Source organism: Saccoglossus kowalevskii, chromosome 7, assembly GCF_978046115.1.
Source record: "Saccoglossus kowalevskii chromosome 7, keSacKowa6.1, whole genome shotgun sequence".
Lineage (NCBI taxonomy): Eukaryota > Metazoa > Hemichordata > Enteropneusta > Harrimaniidae > Saccoglossus > Saccoglossus kowalevskii.
In genome coordinates this window covers 39,067,890-39,093,234 of record NC_140647.1, presented here as the reverse complement: position 1 = coordinate 39,093,234, position 25,345 = coordinate 39,067,890, and the positions used below count along the sequence as shown (strand labels likewise).

At 38.8% G+C, this 25,345-nt stretch overlaps 1 protein-coding gene across 2 annotated transcripts in view; it reads right to left on the bottom strand.

Moving 5' to 3' along the window:
• The window catches only part of LOC102803466 (UDP-glucose 6-dehydrogenase-like), a 54,142-nt gene that overhangs the window by 21,711 nt on the left and 7,086 nt on the right, over positions 1–25,345 (bottom strand). For both annotated transcript variants that reach the window (XM_085501552.1, XM_085501551.1), the window contains exons 3-7: positions 15,599–15,736; positions 12,855–13,022; positions 10,981–11,178; positions 8,684–8,831; positions 3,512–3,606 (exon numbers count right to left, since the gene is read on the bottom strand). In XM_085501552.1, the coding sequence (XP_085357678.1) occupies positions 3,512–3,606; positions 8,684–8,831; positions 10,981–11,178; positions 12,855–13,022; positions 15,599–15,736 (747 nt within the window). The remainder of the gene's footprint in view (positions 1–3,511; positions 3,607–8,683; positions 8,832–10,980; positions 11,179–12,854; positions 13,023–15,598; positions 15,737–25,345) is intronic.

The window sequence follows — 25,345 nt, the reverse complement described above, 5'->3', positions numbered from 1 at the left end:
TACCCCATACTATTCTGGATACCCCATACTATTCTGGTTACCCCATTCTATTCTGCTCACTCGATTTCATTCATATCAATCACCTGAAGTATAAAAATATATCATATTTAAATATTGGAGTTGAACCTCAATGTAATCTACTGAACATATGACAATGCATACTGAAAACAAATTAAAAGCTTAATTCAAAGAAACCCAAACAATGATGAAATGATAGTTTTGCCATTCCCACAAGAATTTAGCCCCCTCCCCCAAAGTATAGCCACCCCTCTAGTCTGGTTAACACACTCCAGTCGACTACTCCAGTATAGTCATCTTTGTCCAGTAAGGTTAATTACTCTCCCACTCCAGTCTTGTCTGATCATTCCACTCCGGCCTGGCTACCCTGATCACTCTGCATGGTTACCTACACTCCACTCTGGTAACCCCATTCTATTCTGTTTACCCCATTCCATTCTGTTTACCCCATACTATTCTGGATACCACATTCCATTCCGTTTACCCCATTCTATTCTGGATATCCCATTCTATTCTGTTTAGCCCATTCTATTCTGGTTACCCCATTCTATTCTGCTCACTCGATTTCATTCTGGATACCCAACTCTATTTTGGTTACCCTATTCCATTCTGTTTACCCCATACTATTCTGGATACCCCATACTATTCTGGATACCCCATACTATTCTGGATACCACATTACATTCTGTTTGCCCCATACTATTCTGTTTGTCCCATACTATTCTGTTTACCCCATACTATTCTGGATACCCCATTCTATTCTGTTTACCCTGTACTATTCTGGTTACCCCATTCTATTCTGCTCACTCAATTTCATTCTGGATACCCCATACTATTCTGGATACCCCATACTATTCTGGATACCCCATACTATTCTGGATACCACATTACATTCTGTTTGCCCCATACTATTCTGTTTGTCCCATACTATTCTGTTTACCCCATACTATTCTGGATACCCCATTCTATTCTGTTTACCCCGTACTATTCTGGTTACCCCATTCTATTCTGCTCACTCAATTTCATTCTGGATACCCCATTCTATTGTGGCTACCCCATTCTATTCTGTTTACCCCATACTATTCTGGATACCCCATTCCAATCTGTTTACCCCATACAATTCTGGATACCCCATTCCATTCTGTTTACCCCATACTATTCTAGATACCCCATTCTATTCTGTTTACCCCATACTATTCTGGATACCCCACACTATTCTGGTTACCCCATTCTATTCTGCTCACTCGATTTCATTCTGGAAACCCCATTCCATTCTGTTTACCCCATACTATTCTGGATACCCCACACTTTTTTGGTTACCCCATTCTATTCTGTTTACCCCATACTATTCTGGATACCCCATTCCATTCTCTTTACCCCATACTATTCTGGATACCCCATTCCATTCTGTTTACCCGATACTATTCAGGATACCCCATACTATTCTGGTTACCCCATTCCATTCTGTTTACCCCATTCTATTTTGGTTACCACCATTTCATTCTGTTTACCCCATACTATTCTGGATACCCCATTCTATTCTGTTTACCCCATACTATTCTGGATACCCCATTCTATTCTGCTCACTCGATTTCATTCTGAATACCCCATTCCATTCTGTTTACCCCATACTATTCTGGATACCCCACACTTTTTTGGTTACCCCATTCTATTCTGTTTACCCCATACTATTCTGGATACCCCATTCCATTCTCTTTACCCCATACTATTCTAGATACCCAATTCTATTCTGTTTACCCCATACTATTCTGAATACCCCATTCCATTATGTTTACCCCATACTATTCTGGATACCCCATTCCATTCTCTTTACCCCATACTATTCTGGATACCCCATTCCATTCTGTTTACCCCACACTATTCTGGATACCCCATTCCATTCTGTTTACCCCATAATATTCTGTTTACCCCATTCCATTCTGTTTACCCCATTCTATTTTGGTTACCCCTTTCCATTCTGTTTACCCCATACTATTCTGGATACCCCATTCTATTCTGTTTACCCCATACTATTCTTAATACCCCATTCTATTCTGTTTACCCCACACTATTCTGGATACCCCATTCTATTCTGCTCACTCGATTTCATTCTGTTTACCCCATACTATTCTAGATACCCAATTCTATTCTGTTTACCCCATACTATTCTGAATACCCCATTCCATTCTGTTTACCCCATACTATTCTGTTTACCCCATTCCATTCTGTTTACCCCATACTATTCTGAATACCCCATTCTATTCTGTTTACCCCATACTATTCTAGATACCGCATTCCATTCTGTTTACCCATAATATTCTGTTTACACCATTCTATTTTGGTTACCCCTTTCCATTCTGTTTACCCCATACTATTCTGGATACCCCACACTTTTTTGGTTACCCCATTCTATTCTGTTTACCCCATACTATTCTGGATACCCCATTCTATTCTGCTCACTCGATTTCATTCTGGATACCCCATTCTATTTTGGTTACCCAATTCCATTTTGTTTACCTCATACTATTCTGGATACCCCATTCCATTCTGTTTACCCCATACTAGTCTGGATACCCCCCATTCTATTCTGTTTACCCCATACTATTCTGTTTACCCCATTCTATTTTGGTTACCCCATTCCATTCTGTTTAACCTATACTATTCTGGATACCCCATTATATTCTGTTTACCCCATACTATTCTGGTTACCCCATTCTATTCTGCTCACTCGATTTCATTCTGGATACCACATTCTATTTTGGTTACCCCATTCTTTTCTTCTCACTCGATTTTATTCTGGATACTCCATACTATTCTGGTTACCTCATTCTATTTTGCTCACTCGATTTCATTCTGGATACCCCATTCTATTTTGGTTACCCCATTTCATTTTGTTTACCCCATTCCATTCTGTTTACCCCATACTATTCTGGATACCCCATTCTATTCTGTTTACCCCATACTATTCTGGATACCCCATTCCATTCTGTTTACCCCATACTATTCTGGATACCTCATTTCATTCTGTTTACCCCATACTATTCTGTTTACCCCATTCCATTCTGCTTACCCCGTTCGATTTTGGTTACCCCATTCCATTCTGTTTACCCCATACTATTCTGGATACCCCATTCCATTCTGTTTACCCCATACTATTCTGTTTACCCCATTCCATTCTGTTTACCCCATTCTATTTTGATTACCCCATTCCATTCTGGTTACCCCATACTATTCTAGATACCCCATACTATTCTGGTTACCCAATTTTATTCTGCTAACTCGATTTCATTTTGGATACCCCATTCTATTTTGGTTACCCCATTCCATTCTGCTCACTCGGTTCCATTCTGGTTACCCCATTCCATTCTGGTTAGCCCATCCCATTCTGGTTACCCCACTCAAGTTAGATTCATCCACCACGACCCCACCCCAGCCTGTTTACTCATGTTATTTTTATAACCCAATCAATACAGTATGGTAATCCAATACTTGCCTGTTGCCAGTATGCTGCCACCTCAGGCAAGTTCAAGGCTTCACAGAGATACACTAAATTAAGGACATCTTTTTGAAAACAACTTCCACCAAATCCTTGAAAATAAAAATCAACAAAGAGTGGAGCCATTATCTGGAGATGGATAAATCATGGGAAAATAATGATCCAAATTATAACAGCAATCTAATCAACACAATTTGCATTAAACTCAAAACAGTATTAAACAAGTCATTGTCAATGACACGTCCCCGTTCCGTTCATATTTGAGTGACATATACATTCAAAGCAGATCACGACCGAAATGCACCTGCATATGTACAACACATTGTGCTAAATCTGAACAAAATCCATTCATGCATGACTGAGATCCGGTTCTGGAATTGTGAAAATACGTGATTTTGATGCATTTTCGGCCTTAAAATGGCCATCATTCCGCTATTGTTAAGCAGATCATGAAACAAATGCACATATCTATTTGTGACATGATGTACCATGTGTGTGTGAAGTTTGAACTTGATCAATCCAGACATGTCTTGGATACGGATCCAGAACTGAATTCTTTAACAAAATGGCCGCCAGTCGGCCATTTCGAACTTGATCCGAAAAAAAAGACGTGCATCAAGGTCCTATTATGTTTAATGTATGTACCAAATTTGAACAAAATCCATCCATGCATAACTGAGATACGGGTCCGGAATGGTGAAAATGTGCGATTTCAATGCATTTTCGGCCTTAAAGCGGCCCCCATTTGGCTATCGTTAATGAGATCATGAAACAAATGCACATACATATTTGTGACATGATGTACCTTGTGTGTGTGAAGTTTGAACTTGATCAATCCAGACATGTCTCGGATACGGATCCAGAACTGAATTCTTTAAAACAAAATGGCCGCCAGTCGGCTATTTCGAACTTGATCCGAAAAAAAAAATGACGTGCATCAAGGTCCTATTATGTTTAATGTATGTACCAAATTTGAACAAAATCCATCCATGCATAACTGAGATCTGGGTCCGGAATGGTGAAAATGTGCGATTTCAATGCATTTTCGGCCTTAAAGCGGCCCCCATTTGGCTATCGTTAATGAGATCATGAAACAAATGCACATACATATTTAATGCACATACATATTTGTGACATGATGTACCTTGTGTGTGTGTGAAGTTTGAACTTGATCAATCCAGACATGTCTCGGATACGGATCCAGAACTGAATTCTTTAAAACAAAATGGCCGCCAGTCGGCTATTTCGAACTTGATCCGAAAAAAAAAATGACGTGCATCAAGGTCCTATTATGTTTAATGTATGTACCAAATTTGAATGAAATCCGTCCATGCATAACTGAGATCCGGGTCCGGAATGGTGAAAATGTGCGATTTCAATGCATTTTCGGCCTTAAACTGGCCGCCATTTGGCTATCGTTAATGAGATCATGAAACAAATGCACATACATATTTGTGACATGATGTACCTTGTGTGTGTGAAGTTTGAACTCGATCAATCCAAGCATGTCTCAGATACGGATCCAGAACTGAATTCTTTAAAACAAAATGGCCGCCAGTCGGCCATTTCGAACCCGATCCCAAAAAAAAAAATGACGTGCATCAAGGTCCTATTATGTTTAATGTATGTACCAAATTTGAACAAAATCCGTCCATGCATAACTGAGATCCGGGTCCGGAATGGTGAAAATGTGCGATTTTGATGCATTTTCGGCCTTAAAATGGCCACTATTCGGCTATCGTTAATCGGATCATGAAAAAAATGCATGTGCATATGTCCCATATAATGTGTGATGTATGAGTGAAGTTTGAACTTAATCGGTCCATGCATGTTCGAGATACAGGTGATCACGGACGCACGGACGCACGGACGCACGGACGCACGGACGCACACAGGGCAAAACATAAGTCCCCGTTTTCGGACTGCGTCCGAACGGGGACTAAAAACAAGAGTCAAGAACAAATGCATGATGATAATAAAAACAAGCCATACATGGCACAGTCCCCGTTAGTTATCAAATTTAAGACATAAAGTTTTGTTTATAGTAATATAGCTGGAATATAAACATGTCAGGAATATGATGATTGTTTAACATTTAAATGATTGACATTTGTATCTGATCGTCAAACGAGTATTGAGAGATATTGCTCTGGAACAGCATTAATTAAAACAAAATCAGCCATTATGAATATATGTATAATGAATATATGAAGTTTGAACATAGTCAGTCAAAGCATGTCAGAGATATGGCTCTAAAAGCCCATTCATTAAAACAAAATGGCCACGAGTCAGCCATTCAGAATCTGATCTAAAAATTAAAACAAGTTTTTTAGCACAAAAATAGCCACCATTAGGCAACTTTGAAAAGAATCGTCAAACCAATATATCCGTTTATCTGTGACATGATGTATAATGAATATTAAAAATTTGAACATAATCAGTCAAAACAAGTCAGACGTATGGGTCTGGAAACCCATTCATTAAAATAAAATGGCCACCGGACAGCCATTTTGAGTCTGATCTGAAAAATAAAATGACGTGCATCAGGAACCAGTAATGTCTAATGTATGTACCAAGTTTGAACGAAATCCATCCAGAAATGCTTGACATTTGATGATTTTTTAGCACAAAAATGACAACCATTCGGCCATTTTGAATTGGATCATCAAACCAATATATCTGTCTATCTATGACATGATGTATAATGAATATTTAAAATTTGAACATAATCAGTCAAAACAAGTTGGAAATATGGGTCTAGAAGTCCATTCATTGAATGTTATCTGAAAAACAAAATTATTTGCATCAAGGTTGCATAATGTCTAATGTATATATCAAGTTGGAACAAAATCCATCTGTAAACAGCCGAGAAATGCTTGATTTTTATGATTTTTTAGCACAAAAATGGCCGCCATTCGGCCATCTTGAATCAGATCGTAAAACAAAATGATGTTCATCAAGGTCCTACATGTATAATGTCCAACGTATATACAAGGTTTGAAAAAAATCCATCTGTAAACAGCCGGGAAATGCTTGATTTTGATGATTTTTAGTACAAAAATGGCCGCCATTCAGACATCTTGAATCAGATCGTGAAACAAATTGACGTGCATATGTATGATATCATGTATGATGTATGTGTGAAGTTTGATTGTGATTGGTCCAGGCATTTCTAAGATACAGGTCCAGACGCACGCATAGACGCACACACGCACGCACGCCGGACACACAGAGGTCAAAACATAAGTCCCTGTTTTCGGACTTCGTCTGAACGGGGACTAACAAAAACCAAAAGAATAAGCTGCGTACATACAGACTTAGTGCCCATAATTTAGATATTGAGAAAGGACAATACAAAAAAATTCCTTGCAGTGGTAGAATGTGCACTGCTTAATTGCGACCAAAATGAGATTGAAGACGAAATGCACATTTCTTACTTGAATGCAAGCTGTATGAAAATGAGAGAACTGAAATGTTGAAGGAAATAAATTTAATACATTGCAACAACACAAATACCAATAAATTGATTACAATGCTAACAAGCAATAACAGCCAAAAAATTACAAAACTAGCAAGCTACATCTATAATTGTTTCAGTGCCAGAGAAAATCATTTCTAAAAACTACCAGCTGTCCCTAAATAAATAAACTATTTTTTTTTTTATTATTATTCTTTTCAATTTTAGCGCTTTCAATTTTTTACTTCCTAAGTTTTTCATTTTTATTGTAATTTTCTTTTTCTGAGTCAATATCCGAATAAAAATACGATTATGCAATAAAGATTATTATTATTATTATTATACAATATGTGAAATTGTCAGTATACACACAACAAATTCACTCAAAAGCTGGCTCTATGATCGATATAACCAAATTTGACATAATGATGAGTGTGCAATTGTTCAGAGCATCAGTACGTATTCTACACAATTGTGAGGAATGTAGCAACACTTAGTGGTCTGAGAACTGTCAGACGGGATGCAAAACTTTTGCCTTGTATGTATATATATATACAGTTATAAGACACTGTCACGAGATTTTTGGATTATTAAAAGGACACGCTTGTTATTATGTAATTTTGTATTTATTAATTTATTGTAATAGTATAAATTGATAACAGCCCAGAGGTAGGTTTTATAGCCCAGTAGGTAGCCGCATTGTCACTACACGTACAGAAAGTACCTATTACGTGACCTCGAGGTCGCACTTGGACAATGCTGGACGAGTATCCGTGTGATGAATGAACAGGTGTCGCGGACCAATTAGCGATTGACACAATTAGCCATGTGATGGCAGGGTATTTAAAGACAGACAGCGTGGTGCTCGGTTGTTGCTGCTGGAGATCTTGACCAACATCTACGCTTTGTACGACCCTAGAAGCGGCGAGCAGTACCACCACATACTACCATAGTCGAACCCGGCGTTGAACACCAGTCTGAAGTCTAACTGGGAAGGAAGCCTTGGCGCTGTGGATGAGAAGGGAGAGTTCAAGTCGCTAATTACCGTCGCTGGCTTCTTATAATTCACCGGGCGACGCTGCCGACTGACACTGTTCGACGCACGTCGGAAAACGTCAGGTACCGAATATTCCTACACACACACTAGTTAGTCTTGGGCTTTAAGTTATATTACCTTGTTAATTACTAGAATTGTTATTTTCCTGGCCAGTTTATTTATGTAACATTTTAAGAGTGCATGGCACTGATAAACGTGACAAGTAGGGTACGCCGTTCCTACCCTGGTCGTAGGGTAGTTACCGACTTTGCCGTGGTGTCTACAGTGCGAAATATCGTAACCCCCACCTCTTACCAACAACATAGTTGCGTTGGTGCGTGGTGAGGGCCGCGTGTAGTGCTGAACCTCTGCAAGGGCGGGCCATATCGACGGAGAAAACTGTAGCAAGCATATGTTTTGTGTACCTAATAAACTATGTATAAGATTGGCCGGTGTGCATTATTGCTGCTTATATGTGCATATAGTTATATTGAACTCTACTGGAGCCCATCAGTCTAAAATATACTTGTGTTACACAAATTGTGTAATTTTATATTGGTTAAGAACCCGCACACGAGGTAGTAAAAGTATTGCATACCATTTGGTATTTTGGTTAATATTTGACCCTGTGACCTCGTGACAGACACATTATTTACTTTATATTATACATTTTTACCCAAGCTGGCTTGTAGAAACCTTGGACCAACACGGCTATCAGTACCAATGGCGTGTGCGACCTCATTGACATCAGCCCCAGTCGCTTCACAGATTGCACTCATGGAATTAATACTTGATATACGCTGTGCTAGGAAAGCATTGGCTGCCTGTAATCAGATTGAAGTCAGTCAACAAGATACGTTGTTTTCATGACAGATTATGCAATATGCACATGTAAAATACATTGTTTATACAAAATTAGAACAAGTGCTGCATACTTTAATTGCATCATATGTTAAAACACCATAAATATGCAATTCACAATTTGTGTCAGATCCTGACTGATTTTGTGGTTCTAACAGCCACCCTAACTGCTATCCTAGCCTAATTATTGTGCTGTCTATAATGAGCTGACTGGCTTAATTTGTCTTTTAAACTGAGTATTATTGTCATCAATAATTTCAACTTATTCTTTGTGGTATTTACCAATGTTACTAATATGAAACATATTCAGCCACAATTTGGAGAAGCAGCAGTTAAAGCTAAAAGCTAGCTAAATGTTACACTTGGAATGCACTGTAATTGCTTTAACTGCTGATTTAAAAGCTTAACTGCCAATCTATATGTCACTCTAATAACTGATCTAACAGTTGATCTACCAGAATGTATTAATAGTTCAGTGTTCACATGCAGTTGCCTTGTGTATTGTACTGTACCTACATTTAGCATTTCACCTGTATATTATACTACCGTATTTATCCAGATAAGAGCCAATGCCCGGGCAATCGCCCCCCCCCCCCCTTTTGATACAATAAAGGAATTGAGGTCATGTCCTGGCATACTCTTGACTTCCTTGTAGTCTGTTGTGATTCTGATAAAAATTCTTGAAAAATAATTGTCAATTGCGTAAAATGCAAAATAGCTGTGACAGCAAAATAAGTAATTTCGAGTTTTGCATTCAGAGCAGCAGATTCGCCGCTGTTTACGTAATTTACATTTAATTTTCAAGATTTTTATCTGAGTTATATTAGTAAACAAGTCTACAGAAATGTATATTAAAGCAGAAGCAGTAGTTCTTTTTTTGAAATGTGGCCCTGAAAAAAGTCGGCCGTTTGGTTTGTGCTTCCTTAGAAACGATTCAAGCAAATCTTACAGTATATGGAGAGCCGCGAAGCAAGTGTCGCATTTGTTCGGCTTTAGCGTCGTCGACAATGAAACCAATGTTGCAATATTGCAGCAACCCGTACCTGGGAGAGTGGTTGAAATAAAAAATTGTTGGCTTTATAAAATATTTGGTAGCAGCTTGCGGGTCCATAACTGGGGCCAGCAAATTTGCAATGTCAAATAGTCATGCCAAAGACTGCCAATTTTTTTTACCATCTTTCATCACAGCTATTTCTGTCATGAAAATTATTCTTCTGTCATTGGAGAAATAAAAATTGTTCCTATTTCAAGCCCACCGTGATATCCATAGTGAGACATTCAAACCTCCGGAACTTGCTGAATAATAACTTTCTGATAAGAAAACAATGTTGACTTGACCTCTATGATGAAACACTAGTAGTGATGTCATTCTTAGCCAATCAGTAAAGCAGATGCTTAAAGGTCAAAGATGATTGACAGACTGTAAACAAAAGTCTCGTTTGCCATTTCAGCAGAGTCATTTGCCGCAACCCCATTTTTCTTGTCTCTTTATTGTGATTAGACATGAATTAAAAGTACCAAGCTTACAGACAACAAAATCCAAATTGTGTGCAATGATATCGACAAACTTTAGGACGTAGTTGGAGGGATATTGTTTGATGGCGACAGTGACACCAACTTGGACTTTGCATACTTTGACGAAGATGGCGAGGAACTGAGACATTTTTACTATGTAAATTTGTAAATTATTATTGTTCTTGTATGACTGTTGATCTGGTATTTTGTCAAAACCGGAAAAAAAATTTACATAGCTTAACCCCTGATATTTTAGTTCATTTTGAGTTAGCGTATTGGACATGTTTGTCAGCGGGAATACCCTATATTCAAACGATTCTTCACTGTTGATTTCTGGTTTATTTGTCACATTATAAGCAATACATTTTTTTTAATTTCTAATGTTGCATATTGTTCATTTATTTCTGTTGCGTGTTTTCATTTGCCATTCCATCCCATGTCGCAGTTCGATCTGCGCGTTGTCAGTTTTCGCAAATTTTCCGTGTTTTTTTTTTTTTGTGTGTGCAGGGGCATAGGCCTAATTTTTGGCAATTTTCAGGACACAGGGCATCCAGAAATTAATTTGGAACTTTTCCCATTGATATGATGGCTACTTACCAACTTTGAAAGTTCTGAAGACCACGTATTGGTTTTGATAATTTTTATTTTCGGAATCCAGTTTTGATAAACTGATGACAAGGCATCAATAGCTTTGTATCCAGCCTCGCTCTGTTCGCCGCCTATTAGCACACGGTCAGGATTTATTAAATCATCAATAGCTGTACCCTCTGACAGGAACTCTGGATTAGAAAGAACCTAAAACACAAAGAAATCAAAACAGATATCTTAGAAAGATGAATAAATAAATAACAAGCACTGTATAACTCTATGGGCAATGCATACTGGTTAAGTGTGGGCAATGCATACTGGTTAAGTGTGGGCAATGCATACTGGTTAAGTGTGGGCAATGCATACTGGTTAAGTGTGGGCAATGCATACTGGTTAAGTGTGGGCAATGCATACTGGTTAAGTGTGGGCAATGCATACTGGTTAAGTGTGGGCAATGCATACTGGTTAAGTGTGGGCAATGCATACTGGTTAAGTGTGGGCAATGCATACTGGTTAAGTGTGGGCAATGCATACTGGTTAAGTGTGGGCAATGCATACTGGTTAAGTGTGGGCAATGCATACTGGTTAAGTGTGGGCAATGCATACTGGTTAAGTGTGGGCAATGCATACTGGGTAAGTGTGGGCAATGCATACTGGTTAAGTGTGGGCAATGCATACTGGTTAAGTGTGGGCAATGCATACTGGTTAAGTGTGGGCAATGCATACTGGTTAAGTGTGGGCAATGCATACTGGTTAAGTGTGGGCAATGCATACTGGTTAAGTGTGGGCAATGCATATTGGGTAAGTGTGGGCAATGCATACTGGGTAAGTGTGGGCAATGCATACTGGGTAAGTGTGGGCAATGCATACTGGTTAAGTGTGGGCAATGCATACTGGGTAAGTGTGGGCAATGCATACTGGTTAGGTGTGGGCAATGCATACTGGTTAAGTGTGGGCAATGCATACTGGTTAAGTGTGGGCAATGCATACTGGGTAAGTGTGGGCAATGCATACTGGGTAAGTGTGGGCAATGCATACTGGTTAAGTGTGGGCAATGCATACTGGTTAAGTGTGGGCAATGCATACTGGGTAAGTGTGAGCAATGCATACTGGTTAAGTGTGGGCAATGCATACTGGGTAAGTGTGGGCAATGCATACTGGTTAAGTGTGGGCAATGCATACTGGTTAAGTGTGGGCAATGCATACTGGGTAAGTGTGGGCAATGCATACTGGTTAAGTGTGGGCAATGCATACTGGTTAAGTGTGGGCAATGCATACTGGTTAAGTGTGGGCAATGCATACTGGTTAAGTGTGGGCAATGCATACTGGTTAAGTGTGGGCAATGCATACTGGTTAAGTGTGGGCAATGCATACTGGTTAAGTGTGGGCCATGCATACTGGTTAAGTGTGGGCAATGCATACTGGTTAAGTGTGGGCAATGCATACTGGTTAAGTGTGGGCAATGCATACTGGTTAAGTGTGGGCAATGCAAACTGGTTAAGTGTGGGCAATGCATGCTGGTTAAGTGTGGGCAATGCATACTGGTCAAGTGTGGGCAATGCATGCTGGTTAAGTGTGGGAAATGCATGCTGGTTAAGTGTGGGAAATGCATGCTGGTTAAGTGTGGGCAATGCATGCTGGTTAAGTGTGGGCAATGCATGCTGGTTAAGTGTGGGCAATGCATGCTGGTTAAGTGTGGGCAATGCATGCTGGTTAAGTGTGGGCAATGCATGCTGGTTAAGTGTGGGCAATGCATGCTGGTTAAGTGTGGGCAATGCATGCTGGTTAAGTGTGGGCAATGCATGCTGGTTAAGTGTGGGCAATGCATGCTGGTTAAGTGTTGGCAATGCATGCTGGTTAAGTGTGGGCAATGCATATCACACCTGATACTTGACCCCAGGTTTTGTGTTTGCTTTCAATATTCTTGTTATACTTTCAGCTGCCCTCACAGGTACTGTACTTTTCTCTACTACTATCTTCTCCCCAGTTTCCACGAGGTCTGCTATCATCCTTGCTGCTGACTCTATGTGCTTCAAATCAGCCGCTCGGCCCTGATAAGGAAACATAAACTGTTTATGACTGAGCATATGAATCATGCTTATTTAAATTAGAAAAACACACACAAAAAATAATGCATAGATTATAATGGCTGCAGAAGAATTTATAGTCTTGAAAACACACAATAGCCACTGCTAGCGTCTTGAAAACACACAATAGCCACTGCTAGTGTCTTGAAAACACACAATAGCCACTGCTAGCGTCTTGAAAACACACAATAGCCACTGCTAGCATCTTAAAAACACACAATAGCCACTGCTAGTGTCTTGAAAACACACAATAGCCACTGCTAGCGTCTTGAAAACACACAATAGCCACTGCTAGCGACTTGAAAACACACAATAGCCACTGCTAGCATCTTAAAAACACACAATAGCCACTGCTAGCGTCTTGAAAACACACAATAGCCACTGCTAGCGTCTTGAAAACACACAATAGCCACTGCTAGCGTCTTGAAAACACACAATAGCCACTGCTAGCGTCTTGAAAACACACAATAGCCACTGCTAGCATCTTAAAAACACACAATAGCCACTGCTAGCGTCTTGAAAACACACAATAGCCACTGCTAGCGTCTTGAAAACACACAATAGCCACTGCTAGCGTCTTGAAAACACACAATAGCCACTGCTAGCGTCTTGAAAACACACAATAGCCACTGCTAGCGACTTGAAAACACACAATAGCCACTGCTAACATCTTGAAAACACACAATAGCCACTGCTAGCGTCTTGAAAACACACAATAGCCACTGCTAGCATCTTAAAAACACACAATAGCCACTGCTAGCGTCTTGAAAACACACAATAGCCACTGCTAGCGACTTGAAAACACACAATAGCCACTGCTAGCATCTTAAAAACACACAATAGCCACTGCTAGCGTCTTGAAAACACACAATAGCCACTGCTAGCGTCTTGAAAACACACAATAGCCACTGCTAGCGTCTTGAAAACACACAATAGCCACTGCTAGCGTCTTGAAAACACACAATAGCCACTGCTAGCATCTTAAAAACACACAATAGCCACTGCTAGCGTCTTGAAAACACACAATAGCCACTGCTAGCGTCTTGAAAACACACAATAGCCATTGCTAGCATCTTGAAAACACACAATAGCCACTGCTAGCGTCTTGAAAACACACAATAGCCACTGCTAGCATCTTAAAAACACACAATAGCCACTGCTAGCGTCTTGAAAACACACAATAGCCACTGCTAACGTCTTGAAAACACACAATAGCCACTGCTAGCGTCTTGAAAACACACAATAGCCACTGCTAGCGTCTTGAAAACACACAATAGCCACTGCTAGCGTCTTGAAAACACACAACAGCCACTGCTAACGTCTTGAAAACACACAATAGCCACTGCTAGCGTCTTGAAAACACACAATAGCCACTGCTAGCATCTTAAAAACACACAACAGCCACTGCTAGCGTCTTGAAAACACACAATAGCCACTGCTAGCATCTTAAAAACACACAATAGCCACTGCTAGCGTCTTGAAAACACACAATAGCCACTGCTAGTGTCTTGAAAACACACAATAGCCACTGCTAGCGTCTTGAAAACACACAACAGCCACTGCTAGCGTCTTGAAAACACACAATAGCCACTGCTAGCATCTTAAAAACACACAATAGCCACTGCTAGCGTCTTGAAAACACACAACAGCCACTGCTAACGTCTTGAAAACACACAATAGCCACTGCTAGCATCTTAAAAACACACAATAGCCACTGCTAGCGTCTTGAAAACACACAATAGCCACTGCTAGCGTCTTGAAAACACACAACAGCCACTGCTAACGTCTTGAAAACACACAATAGCCACTGCTAGCGTCTTGAAAACACACAATAGCCACTGCTAGCGTCTTGAAAACACACAACAGCCACTGCTAACGTCTTGAAAACACACAATAGCCACTGCTAGCGTCTTGAAAACACACAATAGCCACTGCTAGCATCTTAAAAACACACAACAGCCACTGCTAGCGTCTTGAAAACACACAATAGCCACTGCTAGCATCTTAAAAACACACAATAGCCACTGCTAGCGTCTTGAAAACACACAATAGCCACTGCTAGTGTCTTGAAAACACACAATAGCCACTGCTAGCTTCTTGAAAACACACAATAGCCACTGCTAGCATCTTAAAAACACACAATAGCCACTGCTAGCGTCTTGAAAACACACAATAGCCACTGCTAGTGTCTTGAAAACACACAATAGCCACTGCTAGTGTCTTGAAAACACACAATAGCCACTGCTAGTGTCTTAAAAACACACAATAGCCACTGCTAGTGTCTTGAAAACACACAATAGCCACTGCTAGCGTCTTGAAAACACACAATAGCCACTGCTAGCTGAACTAAATCCGGAAATTAACAATTCCATGATTGTGTATGTTTGACTTATATAGGTACAACTCTGTTACAAGGATGCATGTTAATTCATATCCTAGCCCCGACAAAAAAGAACTTCTATTCAATATAACAAAGTATATACATGTAGATAGAAAATAGCATAGAAAGACAGACACTATCTGCTATCGTATTCACTTACTTTGCCAAGTCCAAATGTTTTAGTAGGTGTATTGACTGAAATAAAAATGAGATCAGCAGCTTGTATGGCATCATCTACATCAGTAGAGAAGAAGAGATTCTGACCACGGCATTTCATCACCACATCCTTCAAACCAGGCTGGTAAATAAAATACAGACAAAGTAGACATATATAGATAACAATGAATAGGGTAAATAAGTCATTGTGGATGACATAGTCCCAGTTCAAATTAAATGTAAGGGGAGTATTCCGCATATTAAAAATATGATGTTACTTCAAATATGGCACCTTTATTCCAGATTTTGTTCAGTCAAAGTGACATCTTCTTTAAATAAGATCGTTCTCATATAATTCAAAACTGTGTACATAACCAGTTAGACATTTGAAATCATATCACATCATGTATGACGTTCATACCAAGTGTTAATGAAATAAAATGAAATAAATTTTAAAATGGCTGCTAGTGAACTAAATTTCAAAACATTCAACACAAGTGTAGGCAAATTTGAGCAAAATCTTTAAAAATGCCTCTGAGAATGAGGAAAACACTTCTAAAAAACAAATGCAAAACAAAAGGACATCATTGACCCACTGAAATTAGACAAGGCATGTCTGAACAAGCCATGCATGGCACAGTCCCGTTAGTTATCAAATTTTTTAAGATACATAGTGTAATGTAGTTAAGTATCTTGCTTTATAAACAAATACGTATACATCGTTATCCTTGAATACCATCTGTGATACGTCACATGTCAATGAACTACCCACACTTCCTATGTAATCAATATCTGTACTTTTAAGTAATAAAGTTACTTCCCATTTAGTAGTCAACTGAACAACACCGTGTCTCGTTTATTCCTTACTGTTACCTTACAAACATTACACTGGCGACGAGGATATCCCATGTGAATATATATGTTGTTAAACGCAATGGGGAAATCGGTGGCTCATTGTTAAGTTTCCAAACAGCGGAAGATCTCGGACTGATACAAATAGTCAAACAGGTGGAAAGCCAAACTAATATCGATAGTTTGGTACAAGAATACGCCGACTTGTGCACGGGTGTTGGAAAATTGACAGATTTCCAAGTCAAATTGCACATCGACGAATCGATACAGGCAGTAGCTCAACCTCACCGATGAATTCCTTTTCACATTCGTAAACGTGTGGAAAAGAAACTAGATGAAATGGAGAAAGACGGCATCATCGAAAAAGTTGATGAAGCGACTCCTTGGGTATCACCAATTGTAGTGGTACCTAAACCAAAAAGTCCTGATGATATCCGAATCTGCGTGGACATGCGGCAACCAAACAAGGCCGTAAAACGCGAAAGACACATAATGCCTACCACCGATGATATAATACAAGATTTAAACAAAGCTACGATATTCTCTAAGCTTGATCTAAATCAAGGATACCATCAACTCGAACTTTCACCCGCGTCGCGGTATATTACAACATTTAGCACTCATGTTGGTTTACGTCGCTATAAACGACTAAGTTTTGGAATTTCATCCGCGTCGGAGATATTTCAGAACGCTATTAGCCAAGTTATTGAGGGAATACCCGGCGCAATAATTGTCAGCGACGATATACTCGTACATGGTACATCCGAGGAAGATCACTACAAGAATCTACGAGCTGTGTTTCAACGCCTTAGAGAAAGAAATCTGACTCTCAATAAGAACAAATGTCAATTTAATAAGTCCAATCTGATATTCTATGGCAATAAGTTCTCTGCCGAAGGAATATCACCAGATCCAGAAAAGGTGACAGCTATACACAATGCTGAATCTCCAAAAAGTGCCAGCGAAGTTAGAAGTTTACTGGGGATGGTGACATATTTCAGCCGTTTCATACCTGATCTAGCAACGATTACAGACCCGCTACGTCAATTAACAAAAGATGGGACACCATGGGAATGGACGACGATTCACGACAATGCGCTGAAATCAATTAAGGAGCGTCTAACTAGTGATACCGTAATGGCTTATTTCGACCCTAACAAAGAGACCGAAATTGTTGTTGACGCAAGCCCTGTAGGATTAGGGGCAATGCTGACACAATGTGGAAAACATGGTGTGACCCCGCCTCGAGTAGTCAGTTATGCAAGTCGATCGCTTACTCCTGTGGAACAACGGTATTCGCAAACAGAGAGGGAAGCGCTAGCAGTCACGTGGGCAACAGAACGATTTCATTTATATGTGTACGGATTTATAACAACCCAGGTTCAAAGCCGCCCACGAGAATTGAGCGATGGACACTAAAAATGCAACAGTATGATTATACAGTTAAATATCGACCCGGGAAAGATAACCCCGCTGACTACATGTCAAGGCACCCGAATGCACAATCCAAACCGACAGATCGCGAACAGAAAGTTGCGGACGAATACCTAAACTTCGTTACTACTCATGCCACACCCAAAGCGCTGACACTTAACGAAATTAAGAATGCGACAAGAGCCGACAAGACATTTCAAGCTGCGACCATAGCCATCAAAACGGGGACATGGTATAAATACACTGAATGTAACGAACAAAACGAAATTGATTCAGTGATAATTCGTTCGTTACACAAAGTGCGAGATACGTTAACATTAACATCTACAGAAGACGTAATTCTGCGTGGAACGCTAATTGTAATTCCCAAATCGCTACAAGACCGCGTAATAGATCTCGCACATGAAGGACACCAGGGAGTGGTAAAAACAAAGAGATTATTAAGGGAAAAAGTCTGGTTCCCCAACATCGATAAACTAGTAGAAGAGAAAGTCTACAGCTGTGTGGCTTGTCAATCGGCAACACACTCAAACAGCAGGGAACCCCTACAAATGACACCACTTCCAGATAACGCATGGGAGGAATTAGCAATGGATTTTTGTGGACCGTTTCCGTCAGGGGACTATTTATTAGTAGTCATTGACAACTACTCGCGTTACCCAGTGGTGGAAATAATTAAGTCTACATCCGCCAGAGCAGTTATACCCAAACTCGACAAAATATTTTCCGAATATGGAATTCCGAAAAGCTTGACGTCCGACAACGGACCTCCATTCAAAAGCCACGAGTTTAGACAATTCGCGGATCACCTAGGGTTTCACCATCGCCGAATCACACCGCATTGGCCCGAAGCGAATGGCGAATCCGAACGTTTTATGAGAACCCTTGAGAAAGCAATACGCACGGCACACGCAGAGGGAAAATCGTGGAAACAAGAAATATACACATTTCTACGTAATTATCGATCCACGCCTCACTGCACGACAGGTCAAAGTCCCGCCACTGAAATATTTCAACGACCAATGAGAATAAAATTACCAACGTATTATAACTCAAGTCTTAGTGATAAAATCAGACACCAAGACAGTAAGGCCAAACAGAAAATGAAAGAGTATGCTGACAATCGACGCAATACGGTTACATCTGAAATTCAGGAGGGCGACACAGTACAGTACAAAACTCGAGACTCCTTTCATCGCTGATCCATACCAAGTCATTCAAAGAAAAGGCAGCATGATTTCCGCCAAAAGAGGCACGCGTACTATAACTCGCAATTCTTCGCATTTTAAGAGAATTCCCCACCATAAAATTGACCATGAAATCAACACCACCGATTTGACAGATGAGGAGGACTTACCCTTGGATATCAATAATCCTGCATCTCCGGTTCAAAAGGAATCTGCAAAACGATACCCTACTAGAGATCGTCATCCTCCAAAATACCTTGAGGATTATCATACTTAGTTAGACAGTTAAAAAAATACTTCAGTCGTGTGGCAGAACATAATAATTTCTGGGCTTGAAGTATTGCCGGGACAGAATAGTATATTCTGTACCCATACCTGAATTAGCTTAGTATTATATATATACTTTATGTAACACCATAACTCTTTAACAATTATATTATTATATTCATTTTTCGAATCACATATCTTTATGAACTTTTATTCTGTTCCTGATGTGATGATATCACCCACCCTGGAGTCGTTCTTTTATTTTTATTAAAGGAGGAATGTAATGTAGTTAAGTATCTTGCTTTATAAACAAATACGTATACATCGTTATCCTTGAATACCATCTGTGATACGTCACATGTCAATGAACTACCCACACTTCCTATGTAATCAATATCTGTACTTTTAAGTAATAAAGTTACTTCCCATTTAGTAGTCAACTGAACAACACCGTGTCTCGTTTATTCCTTACTGTTACCTTACAAACATTACACATAGTTTTGTTTATAGTAATATACCTGGAATATAACCATGTCAGGAATATGATTATGATGACTTTTTTAACATTAAAATGATTGACATTTGTATCTGATCGTCAAGCAAGTACTTATCCATATTGAGAGATATTGCTCTGGAACAGCATTCAAAATCAGCCATTTTGAATACATGTCATCTTGAATTTTCAAGGTGAATGTTCCGGCGAAGCACTCCGCTATCACCTTGAAGTATTTCATGAGGAATATGTGTATGTGACAATGCCCTCACAGTTTAGAATCAATTTACCAACAACCAATCATATTGCTTCTTTCTTCAACGCGCTTGGCCAAGCTATCAAATTCATCACGAGATGCCCCACGTGCTCCACTCTGCCATGTATTTCTATGGGCTCTGCGCGAGCTGCTGAGAAGTACCGGTCGAAAAGCCGGTGAAAACGACTAAATTTGAGAAAACAGCACGACCTTAACTTTGAAGAAATCCTAAACAACCAAATTTAAATATGTTGCATATGTAGGGGTAATCTTGTTACACTGTTCAGAGGTGTCAACGACCATCCCAAAACACCGTTTTCTTAGAATTTATCGGACTTTGTTTTCACCATGATGATTGCCAGGCGGTGAAAATGTCTGACTCGAGAATAAATTTCGCTGCGCACAGTGGAAGCTGTGTTGGCTTGGATGTCAAGGCAATACAGCGACGATATCCATACATCATGCAACTCACTGATATTCAGACTAAAGCTATTCAAACTATACTTAGTGCCGTGTCTGATGTGCTCGTTTTTAGTCGCACTGGAAATAGTAAATCCTTATGTTATTATGCTTTCCCGGCCTTGCGACTGTCGAGCGTGGTAATAGTGTTGTCACCACTGTTGGGTACTATAGAAGAGTAGGTGTTATACCTCAAAGTTCATGATGTCACTGCAACATATATCGGCAGAAATGAAGCCGAAGACATCAGGAATGCAAAGCTCCATCCGTTTCTGGCAGTCATTGTAACAAAGCTTTCTATTGGTCGGTAAACTTTCTATCGCGCAACCACGTGACATACACGGTTATGAATAGAATTACCGCACGGTGTTGTAGAGGGAGGAATATCCGAACGAAACAACACCGTGCAGGCAGACGAGGAATACATGTATATATCTATAACATGATGTATAATGAATATGTGAAATTTGAACATAATCAGTCAAAGCATGTCAGAGATATAGCTCTAAGAGCCCAATTATTAAAACAAAATGGACGCCAGTCAGCCATTTTGAATCCGATCTGAAAAATAAAATGACATGCATCAGGAACCTGTACTGTCTAATGTATGTTATAAGTTTGAACAAAATCCATCCATATATGCCAGAAATGCTTGATATTTTATGATTTTTCAGCACAAAAATGGCCACTATTCAGCCACTTTGAAAAGGATCATCAAACCAATATATCTGTATATCTATGACATGATGTATAATAAATATTAAAGATTTGAACATAATCAGTCCAAACAAGTCAGAGATATGGGTCTAGAAGCCCATTCATTAAAACAAAATGGCCACCAGTCAGCCATTTTGAATCCAATCTGAAAAATATAATGATGTGCATCAAGGTCCCATAATGTCTAATGTATATACGAAGTTTGAACAAAATCCACCTGTAAACAGCCGAGAAATGCTTGATTTTGATGATTTTTTAGCACAAAAATAGTCGCCATTCGGCCATCTTGAATCAGATCGTGAAACAAATTGATGTGCATATGTATAATATCATGTATGATGTATGTGTAAAGTTTGATTATGATTGGTCCAGGCACTTCTAAGATACAGGTCCAAACACACGCACGGACGGAAGCACGGACGCACAAGGTTCAAAACATAAGTCTCCGTTTTCGGACTGTGTCCGAGTGGGAACTAAAAAACTGTTGATTACATGTTTCAAATGTTGATTTTTGGTGTTTTGGGGACCAAAATGGCCACCAGTTGACCATTTTGAATGAAATCACAAACAATGCATCAGTAACCCATGATGTGATGTTCATACCAATAAAATTGACATTACTAGAAAACAGTTGATGACATGTTCAAATTTTGTGATTTTATTTGTTTTTGATGAAAATGGCCACCGATTGGCTAATTCAAAAGACAACCTATAATGTATTGCCTTTGTACCAATTTAAACCAAATCTGTGGAAATATTTCTGAGAAATGAGCAGAACACTCATACAAAAACCAAAACGGCCATCAGTCAGCCATTTTGAAAACAAGACATGACATGTCATGTCATAGCCCCCGCTCAGAAAAAAAATAAAAAAACTTATATTGAACTTAGTTTGTGTCAGAGTGAATTAATTCATTATGAGCTGTATTAAAATTTTGTTATTAAATGTTCAGAATTGATGTTACAATTTTAGGAGGTGGGGTAAAAATTTATTCATTTGGCTTTTCTGAGACAATTTATAACTTGTTAAACATATAATGCGATGTGCACTTGTAAACAATTATTACCTGTCCCTGTACCAACTTTGAACAAAACTGGATGACACATATCTGAGAAAAAGCTTGTTTTTTTAGATTTTTGAGGGAAAAAATGGCCTCCAAGTCGTAAAACTTTATCCAATCAAACAGATCATGAATGACACTGAAAGTTGCAACATATAGTTTGTCCAGTTTTTGGCATGGATGTAAATTGGCAAACATGATTTCTATGGCATTTTCAAGTTTATAGCACTCTTCATCCTGGTCTCAGCAAGAACACCAGAGAGCAACAAACAAGTACAACAGGTAAAATGACATGCAAGTATGCAAATCAGATCTGCAAATATGTTGAAGAGTCAGTGTTGTGTCTGTCTGTGTCTTGTACAACTGTATTCCTAATACAAGAACACTGTCAATCACAGAACTGTTCCAGCGAAAAACTTCTGATATTTCAAACAGTAACAGGGCAAAGATTTGTCATACAAGTACTATCACCAGACGAAGAACTGAGAAACTGCAATGATCCTTGGTGTACATAACCTGTGTCAACAACTTTACTTCCCATGTACTTCATGTACAGATCTACATGTAATTTGCGGCCCTAAATTAGTTTCAATATCCTAAATAAGAACAAGAGTACTTCTCATATGACAATGATACAAATAAAGTGCAAGAATCCAGAAAAATATTATCAAGTTTTTATTATCATACATTAATATTAACAAATCATATGAAATTGAACTTGTATGTACAGAGAAACACATATTTATGCTTTAGTTGACAGCACTTCTCAAAAAAAAAAAAGAGGACCTGCAAAACTTTATACAATAATTGTCAGACATGCAGCAAATAGTATGCTTTTGTAATATATGCAGTTTCAGTGGCTTTGCTTTCCGAGAAAAAAATTCTGGCTCTGCACCTGAAAAAAACAAATAAACATTTAGTCAAAAGTAAGCAGAGGTTGTAGCATATATGCTCCCATTAGCTGTTAAATTTAATTAAAAAAGATATTTGTGTACCGTCTTTTCAGTACGAAAACATATTACTTAATATATTTATACCAGCCAGAAAGAAATTGCAAGTTTTCACTGAGCAATTAGGAATATACATGGACAACAATTGATGCATGTCTAGCAATATACTATTTGAAAGGCTGCAAGATGTAATGAAGTAGCAAACCAATCACTACTCGAGTCGGACTGGCTGGAAAACTGCACAATACATACAAAAATGTATGCAAATGATATATGAGCAGCTCCACCAAATATAAAAATATTCTTTCCATAGTTATGACTCTAATGTGAATGTGATTTTCCACTCCTTAGCAATAGTAGTTAGAGTATTGTATTGTACTGTATCACACAAGTTTATTGTGATTCTATATGTGTTTGTAATATTATTTAGCTTTATTTAGCATTCTGTTTAGTTGGTTATCTTTACTGTATCTTAATGTAGTTTATTTTATTTTTATACGACCATAGAACAACTCACTGTAGTTTGTTTTAATGTTGAATAAAAATTAAAATCAGTCACTGTATAGTAGTGACGTATTGCGCAAAATTGTTGCAAGGACAATACTTTCCTTGATTTGCGTGTCGTCGTGCGTCGGTAAAAAATGCATGGAATGGTCGGCAGTATCGATCAAGTTCGTCTAGTGTGACATTCGTGGCTGGCGACAAGATGCCGTATAATCGTTTAAATAGGCGTCAAGGAGGAGTGAAAGGCCCTAATTTGGTTCTACAATAGGCGTCATGAAATGTTGGAAAATTACAGTCAATCAAAAAAACTGTTCACATGACAACAAAAAATATTCACTATATTTATTATGCATTATTTTTTTGTTGGTAGCAAATGATCACGGTACGGTAGCTTACTTGTTTTCGAAGTGTTGTAATTGTTGATTAGTACTCAGTAGTGATTATATTAACATACAAAAAATAAATTCGTTGAATTGTTATGAAATGCAAGTAAAATTCAACTTAGTTTTATCGTAAGCAAATGTTTTCGGTTACATGTTAACGCTCGATGAGACGATATCCGCCATGTTATCCATGCCCACGACGCGTGTTTATTGACCAGATAGGTCAAGTCGCTAATCAACCAATCAAAATGCTGTAATAGTTTATAAATAAATAAATGCTGCTCGGACTGATAAATATGATATATAGAAGATAATATTTGGTAATCGTAGTCCTAAATAACTATTAAAAATAGCTAGACGTTTCGAGCAATGGCTCTTTATCGATAGCATAGAAGAAAGTGTTATAACGTACAGGTAGAACATAGGAACGCAAGAACGCGCATGAACTATAAGTTAGAATCACAAAAAATTCCACAATAGAACAAATAACGCGCCTTAGGTAATGAGCTCAAAAAATGAGTTGAACTGTTTGTTAATACCATGGGGTTCTTTAGTTCCAAGGCGGAATATAGTTTCCTCCTCGACATGCCTGAGCTGATTTTCGTTGCCATTGACAACAAATACACCAGAAATAGACATATCTGTAATATGTCCACTAGAATTAAAATGAAGTGAAACCAGATAATAACGATTTTTCTGTCTAGTTTGCCGACACCACCACGACGTTTGAATCCCGGTGAGAGCACTGCAAACCTCTTAAATCACGAGGTAAACTTTCAATTTACACAATACATAATCAGTTCCTACAACCGTAATAAAAAGGCAGTTTTTCTGGCGAAACTCGCCAGGTTAGCAATAGTTTCTCACGATCACCAAACCCGAGACACAAACGATAATACAAAGTGTATAAATACCATAACAAGCACAATTTCTTACCTTTGAAATTGACGAGACACAATTTTGTCCATAGAAGCGTTGCGCAAATAAAGATACAATTCGGGGATACAATATCCTCACAAAATTGACTGATTTCCACCGAGACGAGAACTGCATAAGCGTCATCAAAACTCGGATTAAACTCGAGTAATTTCGGGAAAAGTCGGATTTTGAAGGAAAAATGTTAAAAATCAACGAAAAACACAGTGAAACTTTGAAGAATCGAAAAAATAACTTGATGTGCACAATAGC